A 12955-nucleotide genomic window follows, 5' to 3' on the forward strand; every position below is an offset into this window, starting at 1 on the left:
CGCTTTGCTATTAGGAGCCCAAAATTCGTTCCCATTTCTTTAGTTTAATCTATAAGAAATGTCACGGGTAATACAGTTTGTCCGACATAGAAATTGTACTTTTGCACTCTCAAAGAATTATGAGCTTTAGTGTGCAGTGTGTCCTTAACAATATTGAGGAAGTAGAAAGAAGAAGTGGCAGGCCTCAAAAACTGCACTGAAAATAACAGGCTTTATGGAGTGATGGATCCAATGTCACTTTATTGGTTTAAATCATCATTAATGTGTACATAAGAGGTCAGGAGAGAGGCACAGTAGTTATTTACAGCCATCTGTGAAACACGGTGGAGGCTCAGTCATGGTTTGGGCTGCATGTCACTCGGTGGTGATGGAAATCTTGTCAAAATTGATGCAATACTGAACGCAGAAAAATACCATCAGAATTTGATCCAGCATGCAGTACGACCTGGAAAGCATATTACTGACAACTCCCTCATTTTTATACATTGTAATGATCCCAAACATACTATCAGTGCAATAAAAGCATACCCGTACAGAAGCCTGAAGAACTATTCCTGAAATGACAAGAAAGAGACAGAGTTCAGGATCTGTTGACGAATAAAAGCGGTCAAACCAAATATTGACTATTAGACTCATTAGAATTTTTATAAGGCATTTCTGTTTGTTTGAATATTTCAATGAATCTCTGCCACTATATCCAAAATAAAAAAATGCTAGGTGTTTCAGGTATTTTATTTTCAGACATGTTTAATACAAAAGACTTTCTTTGTGCTTGTGCATTGTAACTGCAGTGCAGCATAACAGTGCTTTGACCTAAATGTGACCATACCCACCACGCTCATAGTGACAATTTTAATATCCTTAGCATTCTTAGTTTAGCATGATAGCATGGCAAATGTAATCAAGGAAACCAATTTGTCCAACAAGTGTTGGACAAATTGAAATATTGAAAGTGCTGAATGAAAAGTTTAAGGGCTGCGTGAGTTAAAATGTATATTTGTTTATTAATGTCTAATATTATACATTATTATTATTATTAATAATAGTGTCTGTTGACCACATATTAACCTTTTATGTGGAATCAAAACATCTGTGTGCTTAAATAATGTGAAAGGGTTTATGGCCCTGAAAATGACACAAGTGTTTTCCAGCATTTATTGACACATTGTTTCCCAGAGTGAGTGTTTTAAACATGTAGTCGCTCCAGTAAGACGAAGAGTCAAATTTAATTATTTCTCATTTTCTTTAAAATGGTTATGGGTTCAAATTAATCACGTTAGATAGAAAAACAGTTATCATAACTGCAGCAGGCTTTTCTCTGTCTTGTCAATTACATTTAAGCTTACTCTAAAGCTTACTGTGCTTTATCATTCAGGCCTTGTGGAGCTGACCAGAGAGAGCAGACTGAGCTTTCGAAAAGGGAAACAGCTTCCCAGTTTCTCGATGTTACAGGAAATATCTCTGAAATATGACTGCTGAAATATCTCTTGCGGATTCATCAGAGCGTTAAACTTTGAGGTCACTTGGAGGAATTACTTGTATGCAGACAGTGTTCCCTTATATGGCTTGTCTCTATCCATCTGTGTCTTCTAGGAAACAAGTGAAGTCACAAAAGATGGACCTCTTCTCCTCCCCCAGGGCTGAGGTTGGTGTAATTACTATTTTTTGTGCTGTTGCAACCCACGGAGTAACGACCTTTGTAGTCAAACAACCACGCAGAATGCACCGCATCACCCCAAGAAGCACAATGTGATCCTATAAGCACCATCGGCATGACTGCTTTTCATGGCACACACACACACACACAAACACACACGACTTTACACAGCCGTGGCCACAGAAACCAGTATTTGGTGAAAGTCACAAACTAAGTGCATAAATAAACCCTAAAAAACAGATCCCATACATAAGTGTGCCATCTGATGTGACAAATCAATAATTACGGCGTCTTTTGTCAAATGTTGTGCTGCGCCTTTTGTCCTTCCATTCTCCCTTGACGCTGTTGACCTCATCAATAGTTCCTGCTTCGCTTCACTTCCTTTTTTAATTTCTGTATCCGTTTCTCTTTTCGTATTAACCTCCCGTTCCCACACTCTCTTCTCCTCCCTTCCACACCTCTCCCCTTAAGCATCCCTTAACTTTTGTCCTTTTCCTCGCCCCTCCCTTTGTCTGTCTCTTTCCAAGGTTGCAACCATCTCTCGTCCCTCTCTCCCCCCTCCTCTTTTTCACATCCTCTCATTTCCATTCTATTCACACCTTCCTCCCTGATGCTGATGATGGAAAGAGAAACCCATTTATATTCTAAAGTCGTTTTTCTAGGAGCTGTGTGATTTGGAGGTTGTGGAGCGCTTGTGGTTCAGGTGCTGGTGTGCAGATTTGGGCATGAGGTCAGGTCAGAGGATGAAGCAGTTATGACCTGCCAATTAAACTCTCCATGAGGGTAAAAAAAGAGCTTTTATTCTTTATACGGTCAGCACAATCTTGGACTGAATTTTGAACGCACATGCACGCTTCTACGCTAAGAGAGCTCATATTGGTTTGACTCATTCCCTTTAACCAAGATCACCAGATCCCAAATCTAATCTTACTCCTACTGTGTTTTTTTTAAATAATATTTATCCCTCCAAACCATTAAAACCTTCAAAAAGTGACGAGAGGCCTCACTTTCAAGACTTACAATTCAGAATGATCCTCACAAAAATGTAGCGGGACCCAGATATGCCAATGCTTAGCAGCGAGTCTAAATGGCTATTTTAAAAAATCAGTTAATCAGTTGAGCCTTAATATTGTTTGCGTGGGAATAGAAATGTTGATAGTACAGTCAGACTGATGGAGGACAGCCCTTCTGTCATCTGGTTGCATTACAGTGTGTAAAAATATCTCATCTCTTGTATGTGTATTGTTGGTTTGTGCAAATTTGCACAGCAGAAATGTTATTCTCATGAGGTAATTTTTGTTTGTCATCTAATCCTAAAAGTTACTTAATTTACCAGCATGTTAAAGGAGACCAGAACCAATAGTTATAATACCTCTAAATAACAAAATTCTACTATTAGTAAAAATGCACAAGTACTCCTTTATTAGTGCAGTTTGAAGCCTACCACAGGCAGTAGATTTTGTCAAAAAATGTATACTCAAATACTAACCAGTACTAAAATTGATTAATGGATTAGGTAGTGATTTGCAACAGTATTGATAAAATTCCATCTTTGCGTCCTACAGCTAGCACACAACTTCACACAGCATGCTGCAGACAGGCAGGTACACAGCCCCTCCCCTCACTACCAGCTGAACACGTGAACAGCTGCAGATCAAACTTGGAGAAGTATCTAAAATTATGTCAACCTAGTTTTTATGAGGAATTTCACAAAGTCATTAAAACACTGGTTTCAACAACATTAAAGTTTTAAAGAGTTATTATAAATGTGAACCTGACTGCACACGTTAATGTTAGCCATGTTAGTGGCTAGAGACTGATTAATAAGTGACAATGTTTAGATTAGAGCTAGAAAGCAAATGGTATCAGTCCTTCCCGTCTATAACCTCAGTGTTAGTATAACAGGATAATACAATTATTTGTGTTTAAAACATGCTATAGTTTTCTTACAGTCACAAATTGAAGCTGGGAAAAGTCTATCAGAAGCTATACAGAAACAGCAGCATCTTAACAACTGATCAGGAACAAAAATATGGAGTCAAGTCACTAGGAGCAGGAAAACAGGAAATAAAAGGGGGTATGGCTGAATACGTTTGCATTATCGCAGTATCTCATCAGTATTGTTTACATTTTTTATCAGCCTCATAATTTTTCCCTTTTTGCTCCACACTATTGAAAGGATCTTGAGAGACTCACCTATTTTCCTCGATTTTGGTATCGGGTTTGAAAATAGTGACAACCCCAGTTTGCACAGAAGCATCAATCTCCTGCTTTTTTACTTCTGTGGGGCAAACAATCGGGAAAAAAAGTTGCCTGAAAGGGAAATGAGCTTTAAAGCCGTTTGTTTCAGAACTGTTGAACTGTTAATAAGGCTGATTTACTTTAGTAGCGTCCAAGAAAAACAATGGAAATAAGCATTTTCAGAAAATGGTGGCCACACACTGAAGTGGAGCTTCATGAAAAGATAGTAATAAGACTATAACACATCAGTTACATCAGTTTGTAGCCCTGCGATAGACTGGTGAGCTCTCCAGGGTGTACCCTGGGATAGGCTCCAGCCCCTCCACTGTGACCTTGATATGTACAAGCAGAAGAGAATGGATGGATGGAAGAGTTGTTGTCCAGAATACACATTACACATGTAAAACACATGTATATATCTGTTTTTTTTTTAACTTTGTGTTTTGGACATGTATGCCAAGTAGTGCATTTTAAGGAGATTATACTGCGATATTGAAGTATATTTTTATTGAAGTACCTCCAACTTTCAGTACAAAATAAATGTCAGCATAATGTAATAATGTAGGAAATCAAATGGTGATGTTGCAAGTTAGTTAAAAAGTCAAAAAATAATGTTTAAAAAAAATTTTTTTTTTCAGCAAATATTGTTAAAGGCTTTTTTCTTCAAATCTGTTTCATCTCATACTCAGCAGCAGCATTTACAGCGAAATGAAAGATAATCAAAACATTATGGCTTCATTTCTGTGTTTGTTCACATTTCATTTACTGTCTAATTTACAGAGCAGATTTTTTTCTAAAATCATCGCCATAGAATGACCGTTTCCTTTTTCCATCTTGCGTCAGTATTTTGTGAAAATCACTGGTCACCTGTCCAGAGTGTACCACACCTATAGGACTGGATAAGCAGTTAAGAAAACAGATCATGTGTGGCTTTATTTATTTATTTTTACCTGTGTCCACCTGAAGTGTCTCCCTTTGGCTATATCGCACCATTGTTCCATTAATTTCTCTGAAGCTGTTGAAGCAAGTTAAAGTTGTTTAGGGATAGATTGAAATATTCACAGCTGACATAATAGCAGCACTGACTAATAGCTGAATCGATCCACTGTCAGCTAATTTGATGAAGCAATCATTTGTAATACTTTGTAGAGCGAGACACCTTTGCTTGGTTGTGTAAGCGGCTATGTCTGCACAGTATGGAGTCTGTAATATGAGTACATGTCCTTGAACTCTGTGTGCTATATCGCCTTTCAAAAGCATTTAACTTTACTAACCTTGCTCAACACAGAAAAAAGGATGCAGGCACACACATTGCATTTCTCTCTGCACACTCCAGTGGTCTTTTATTTCCAAACTAAAAGAAGCAGCTCCATTTTACTCTCTCCTCTTCTCTCTCTCTCCCCTCTCTCCCACACAAAAGTAAAACACTGGTGTACTCTACTCATGAAGCTGCCAGCCTACTCAACATTTATTTTAGCTTTCTCTCCTTTTCTAGCTGAAAAGCTTATCCTTCCTCTGTGCGTTAGTGTGTGTTGGTGTGTGTCCTGCTGTGTGTTTCCCAGCTCACCAAAGTGGCTGTCCAAACAATGATCAATGGCCAGCCTGAGCCTGATGGATAAGAGCAGAGCGCAGCATTTGTCACAGCAGAGCCGGTACAAGTGTTAGCGTTTACGCTGCAGCACTTCTTTCCACTCCACTTAGTATTAGCTCAGGCTTAGCCCCCAAACACTGCTATGAGTAATTGTCAGCTGTAGTACTATGAGCTTCAGACAAGGTCAACGGGACAGGCTGCTCGTGGTTAGGAGGACTTTAACGAGGCAGACGCTGGTGGCATGATTTGGCTGATCTGAAAATTGAGTTAGGGAAAGAAATAAAGATAGATAAATGATATAAAAAAGGCAAAAAGATATATTAAAGAATCACAAAGGGTGGAAAAAATATCAATAAAACTAAAAAATGAATAATCAAAGAGGTACTTATCGAGGGATAAGACAGTTAAGGCAGAAATTACAATTTTAGATGAAAAACTGATTAGGAAGTGTTAGTGCTTATCTTCACTGGCAAAAATGTGACCATGTAACATAAATGTGTTAAAGTAACCAAGAATTTATGAGACTTGATTCCAGACACTAGAAAATATCAAAGCGCCATCGTGTCATAGAGCAGGTTTTATCAGTGTGCCTGTGCACAAATGTTTATGTACAGATACAGTATGTGTTGTGTTTCTTCCTGTTAGATGTAGGCCATCTTAGATACTGTAAACAATACGTTGAACAGTTACTTGATTGTGAGCCACATGTTAACGGTGAGTCACAGCATGAAAATCAAAGTTCTAGCAGTTCAGAAACCATTACCTCGCTCATTGTCACCATCACTCGCATCAATCTAGTTTTGCATCAGTGGAAATCTGTTGAAAGTCGAAAAACGATCTACGCTTTGAGATTCAAGGTCTTGCTTGCAAGTGCAAGTGCAAACATTGTCTTTAACTTATGAATGTGTTGATTATTTGAGAAACAGGGAAAAAAGTGTTTGTGCATTACTAACAAGCTTAAAGGTCAATTTTTGGTGTGACCTCCATTATTCTTTAATGCAGCCTGAACTCTCCTCAGCAAATGTTTTTATAATTTGTCCAAATAGGCTTCAAGAATAGTTCTCCAGAACATTTCAAATATGGATTTATCACTCCATACGAGTGTTGTCTCACTCCTTCCTTTAGAAATGCCAAGTTTAATAATAGCTTCCACCTTATTAGTTCAAAAACATTATTTTATGCCAGTCAGACTGTGCTGTCTTTGGCATTTTCCATAGAATTAACTTCAGAAATGGGGGAAAAAATATTTGTGACTTGTTGCTAATAACAAAGTGCCTAAAGAATCAATTTCTAACTGGTTCTTTGCTAAGTTTGCTGTGAACACTGGTTCTTCTGTTGAGTTGCAGTGTTTTGTTATACTTAACAAATTAATAAAAAAGAGAACTTTCCTCTGAGAATAGTTAGGTACAAGGACTGGACTGAAACATGAATGAAAAAGCAGCCAATGTCCAAAGAGACACTTTGAAAGACCGTTAGAGACCCTCGAGAACTATCGCTCAACACAAAAAACAGAGTCTGTCTCATTGGAAGCAAAATATAAAGAAATGAGGGGTGTCAACTTTTTCACAGTACTATATACACACTCAACCTCTGCAACCTGTGTCCATTCTTATATGTATAAAAAGACATGTTTTCTACTATAATCCTTCACCCCAGGCCTTCTAGGAAATGGGGCATCCATTTAAAAAAGACACTTCCATTAAGCATCATCCTCCCTATTGCCACGCTAACGAGCTGAGGGTTTAACAAGCTCATTAAGGCGGGGTCAGTGAAAGACTAATTGTACTGGATGATTGCCCCTGTGGCTTTCTGAACCCAAGGGCTGTGTGACTACTATTAGAGACCAGCTTTTCGCTGTGCAGTGTACCAACACCAACGTACGATAATGAAAGTAGCGTGTGTGTAGACAAAGACGAGACTCTACGGTCTTATAGTTTGCTTTGCATGGCTGTTGAACAACAAGAAATGACACAGAGAAGGACATCAGGAAGTCTTTTTTTCACCACTAATGTGTCTTGTGATACATTAGGAAAGACAGATTTTAAGGGACGGATGCTTTCAGTTTTGCCTCTATTGATGTCACTGCTGGGGGGAGGAGCTGATTCCTTTTCTTTTTGTGAGGAATTTAATCTTAAATGAATGCTGGAATAAGACAATGGGCTAATAGAAGAAAAAACTACATGTTTATGAATGTATGAAAGCTTACTTCCTTAAGGCTTACAGTCTTTCTAAAATTCACTGTACTGGCCAGATAAAGAGTCCAGTGGTCATTTTGTTATGGTGTTGTATGGCAGACACTCTTTTTGGGTGATTTGGCATCACATGATCATAGTGTCATCACATTGCTAAAATCACCTCAAAGCTCAGCTCTGCTAATGATTGCTGGGGGCTTGAACTGAACCCCTTTTGATTTCCTCCTGTGTGCCTCTCAGGATAACATTGAGGACAAATTCTTCCCACCCAGCTCCCATAAATGTTAACAATGACCAACATCACCATCATAAGATTTATTGCATCTAACACTTAGTCATATGTCTATGCGCAGCCCAATCTTACCAACAATGAGAACTTGTAGTTTACACTCATCAAGCTAACTACTTGATTAGAAGGCTAAATTATTAATGGAGACGCAGAGGGACATAGTTTAAAAACAGAAAGGAGTCTCTGGATGAAACAGGCTGAAACAGAGATAAAGGGAAAATGACAAGTAGAAGTAAAAGGAGAAAGAGGCGGAATAAAGCTGGCGCTGCATTGGAGAGAGAGAAAAGAGGTGCAGAAAGATGGGGAATTGGTTTGTCACATCATATTTTGTGTTTGTGCTACAGATACCAGCTTATCATCTCCAACACATTGTCCCATCATCTATAAATTACAGGCAGCGGCGGGTCAACGCTGTAATAAAAACAGCGTCTGGAATAATGCATTAAAAATAGCAGCCCCAAATTCAAAGCGCACGTGTCCTCAGGGTCAGGGTAATCTCATCTGGATTGTTAATCCAGCCAGCTCCCTCTCTCCCCAGCTTCATTAATTTGCCACCAGTCTGCGTCTCATTTTCTGTGGACACACATGCAGCACACACGTGCACTCACTCACACTCACACTCAGATTTGGACACAGACACAGAAAGTAAAATTCAGGATTTACACACCAAGTTTCTAATGCAGGCTATATCAGGTGCGACCAAAAGGCTGAGTGATTGTGTCTGTTAACACTTCAGTGTAGTCTACTTGTGGATAGCTCATAGCTTCTGGTGCTCGCACTGGTTTTTAGATTCATATTACCATCTCTGTATGTGGTTAACTCAAGTTGATTGGTTTCTTGCTGTTTAAAAAGGAATACTGGGATATTCAAGTATACTATGTACTTACCACAGGAACCCGTTCAAAACGTCTTGAACCTGCAGTAATATTTTTGGCCACTTGGGGGAGTGCAACAACATCCATACTCCATACAGACCATAAAGAAGAAGCTAATTTCAGCTGCTCCCTTGTCACAAGGGTTCAACACAGCTTTTTGACCAGGATGGCCCCAAAGGGGATTTGTGTCTCTGGCAGGAGTGTCGCGCACGCCATGCGAACATGTCAAAGCTAGCATGTTAGTAAACAGCTGCTTTTACACATCCAGTAGACAACACAGCGTTAGCATTTATTGTGATTCTTGATTAAAGCTCCATTCACTCAGGTATTTTTTAAAACGGGGATTTTCAGCTTTCGTTTGGAAAAAATGGCCTCATGAAAATGCAAAAATCCAAAAACAAACAAACAATATTAAGAGCAGGCCAACAAATATAAATCTAACTGAACAGAAATCTTGGCCAATCATATGCTTCGAAACATAATGAACTGGTGTCAAAAAGAACATAAAGGCACCTTTGATGTTGCAAGACAAAAGTTTCTGTTTCCACTACATGAAAGGGATTCATAACATCTCCATTTTCAATGACCTAAATCATAGTTTACGTGTGGAGAAACAGCCAAAATGCCTAGAAAAAGATCACAGATTAGCTGGAATTGGTGATGTTACTTGCAAAGCACCAAATTTAAAAACCAAACATGACAGACATGAACCTCTCTCAGTGTGTCAGGAGGATCAGGTTGAACACATAACTGGAAATCCTCCATTCACTTATGTCAGAGAGCTGCACGGATGGTGTGCAGGAGGCAGCACATGTAACACATCACTGTGAATTTACAAGAGCGTTGCCTCTGTTGTCCACACATGTGCTCAATCTTACATCCCTCAGCAGCCTAGTTCTCACGTCCTGTCAAATCATGAAGTATGAAAAAACAGAGATTCCCTACTCACTCGCTGTCTCACTCCATCACTCACTCACTGCCTCCCCCAGCACCGTGCCTCTGCTTAACTTTAACTTTTCTTATCTCCTCCTCTTTTTCCACCTCTTCCTCCTCCTCATCTTCACCTCCCTCCCACTGATGTAACCGCTCTGCATTCTTTTTTCATTCGCTCCCAACCTCTCTGATTCTCCAAATTGTATTTGTTATTTTTCACTCCCTCATGTAATGGCTTTCCTCCCATTGTCTCTCACTCTAACCCCACCACCACACCAGCTCCCTCCCTCGTCCCCTTCCCCATTAGCATTCACGCTCGTGTGGGGCGTGAATGCTAATGGGAGTGCGCGGTACACCAACAAGATTAATACAGAACAAGTATTAGTAAAAGATTATTGTAGTTTGAGTGTGTGCATGTTTGTCGTTGTGTGTGTAATAGGCTGTTTGTCATCTGTGTGTTTGAGGAGTCTCTTAGCAAAAGGATGGGAATAGGTGTAGAGCCCCGGTAATGACTCTACTGAGTTCTACTTAAAATGCAAATTCAACTTTGGGAGGCTTTTATTCCACACGCACTGATGCAGACTAGGACAGTCGAGTATCTAGCCACCCCTTCATACACACACACACACACACACACACACACACACACACACACACACACACACCTTTACATTGCAGTGTGGCGCCTCCTCAGGCTGTATAACTTTTGAGTTTTCCAATGTCCTCATACCAGCTTTTGACTTCATCCTACACACACTCACGCTTGTAGAAGTGACTACAGACACTGTATATCATATGTTATGTAAACGGTGCCACATGCAGCTATAGTACATAAATGTTTTCTAGATTAGAAAAAATAGGCATCTATAAAAATGGTTAACCTTGGATGCAAGCGTTTGTCACACTTTTATTTCTGATTCTCAAAATTCCATAAATATATAATAGTTGTTACTGGAACTGATCCTCAGCTGCAGCGTTAGCTCGCACACACACACATGTAGAGTTTGACAGGCTTACACATATTTACCAGTATCAGCAAGAACACTGCTACTTCGGCAGCCCTCCTTTCCTCATTCCTGTGCTTTATTTCTCTCTTACACAAACATACCTTAAAACTCTTCTTAGACTCACAACTTCACTTTCTTTCTATCACATATCTTTTCTGCTCAAAAATATTATCATCTTCAGGCTAATTTTTGTTCTAGCGTCCCTTCTTTCTCTCGCTCTCTCCTCTCTTAATTATACACATGCAAAAAGTGTCTTACCCGTCATTGTTCCTTCTTTGTGTTGAATCCGTATGCTCTTTTAAATCGCTCCTCTTTTCTCTCACTGACTTTGTGTGTGTGTGCGTGCGTGTGTACTCTCTCTTTTGTGGTGTGTATGTGTGCGTGTGCGTGTTTCTCAGGCGATGTTTGACTTTCGCGGCAACAGCAAGGCGGAGTTGAACCTGAAGAAGGGAGAGGTGATCTTCCTGCTGCGACGAGTCAATGTCGACTGGCTGGAGGTAAGAACGGAGAGAGAAAGAGGGCGAGAATATGAGAGGGACGAGAGAAAGAGAGAAAGGTGGAGAAGGAGAGAGGCAGCGAAAGAGTGGGAGAGTGGAAGCCTGAGAAAGCTGGATGGAGAGTGAGAGGGAGGGGTGGGAAAATAAAGAAGAGGTGGAGGTGGAGATGAGATGGAAGAAAAGAAGAGGAGTTTTTTTTTTTTACGTTGAAAGAGGTGGTGTCTTCATTGGGAGTATATTGGGAAAAGTGAGGAATAAAAATAGAAGAGCTAAAGATCAGAGTGGAGCAATGAAGAGAGATGGAATTAGGGAAACATCAAGAGAGGGAAAATGAGCAATACAATTATGAAGAAGAGTGAAGAAGAGAAAGAAAGTAATGGTTAAGTGATGGTTGTCTGCTTTTAACTTAGTAGATAAAAAATAGGCAGGATAAGAAAGTAAGGAGAGCAGAGAGAGACTGCAGCCTAAATACAGTTTTTCTCAGTCGCTTTGGTGCGTTTCTCAGAACACCATTAACATGTGCACAGCAGTTAGTGCATTTCCCAAAACAATTAGTGCAAACTGCAAAACCTAGTGGATAGCCTGCTAAAGCACGTCACATGCACAGAATTGATTATCCATACCTCAAAAGCAAGTATCCATGTCAATGAAACTGTCAGTGCCATCAAAATGAAAAGTCTTGACACCATCTTTATGAACAAGATAGTCAAATGGCATTGTCATGTTTCCACTATGACAGTTTATAATTTCAGTGTTTCCCATTGCAAAAACAATTGGTGACACCTGAAAATGCTGACGACAGCACTATGGCCTACCTGTACAGCCATCTGAAATGTGCAGTAAAGTCACTGTAGATGTTATGGGAGTCTTGGGAGTAACTGAGACACTGAATACGTACGTCTCACATTTCCATTGTGTAGAAGTGTTTGTAATCCTACAGAATTGTGCAAAAGAAAAATATGCTACAGTCACTTGTTCACTGTAGAATACATGTAAACATAAAATCACCAATTTGGTAGAGCCTCCTCATGAGTGACAGCTGTAATTCACCTGAGATCAATTGTTCAATTTCGGAGACATTTCCAGGAAAAATGATACAGAAAGGTATAGGATTTGCTTGACAGATGGCCAATATTTGGCATGTGATAACTAGTTCAACAATTTTGTGTGTGATGACTTAAGCAATGGATGTATGACTATTAGTTTTATTGGGAATGACTGTTCAGCATCCATAGGTATGATTACTTTTGACTGACATGACATAAGCAAATGGAAATGTCAGAAAGCAGCAGGGAAATGTATGGAAGCAACTGATTCATGTCCAAAATCATTTGCAGTTTGTTCAGAGAGAGGAGAAATTGCTACTATGATGTGCACAAATGACTGAGTGTTGTGGAGGTTGAACTAATAGTTATGAGAATTTCAATTCTGATCTGAGAAACGCACCAAAGCGACTGAGAAAAACTGTAAATGCACACACATCCACTTTCCAGTTGTCCAGCACCTCTTCCAAAAGATGGACAAAACTGATGGACAAAAGACTGAGATATTTTAGTTTTACACACATCTCAGTCCCGCAGACTGTTCTAATGTTTGCTCGGACTGTGTGCACAGATATATTCCAGTAAATATACGAACATGTATATTTATATGGAATTATATTTTGGCACTTG

The 12955-nt window shown here is 39.5% G+C and overlaps 1 protein-coding gene across 1 annotated transcript in view; it reads left to right on the top strand.

Annotated features, from left to right (window-relative positions):
- The window catches only part of ncf4 (neutrophil cytosolic factor 4), a 46573-nt gene that overhangs the window by 14843 nt on the left and 18775 nt on the right, over positions 1-12955 (top strand). Inside the window, exons 6-7 of the mRNA XM_082536334.1 lie at positions 1594-1645; positions 11184-11282. Of these exons, the coding sequence (XP_082392460.1) occupies positions 1594-1645; positions 11184-11282 (151 nt within the window). The remainder of the gene's footprint in view (positions 1-1593; positions 1646-11183; positions 11283-12955) is intronic.

Source organism: Aulonocara stuartgranti (genome assembly GCF_965226115.1).
Source record: "Aulonocara stuartgranti genome assembly, chromosome: 6".
NCBI classification, from domain to species: domain Eukaryota; kingdom Metazoa; phylum Chordata; class Actinopteri; order Cichliformes; family Cichlidae; genus Aulonocara; species Aulonocara stuartgranti.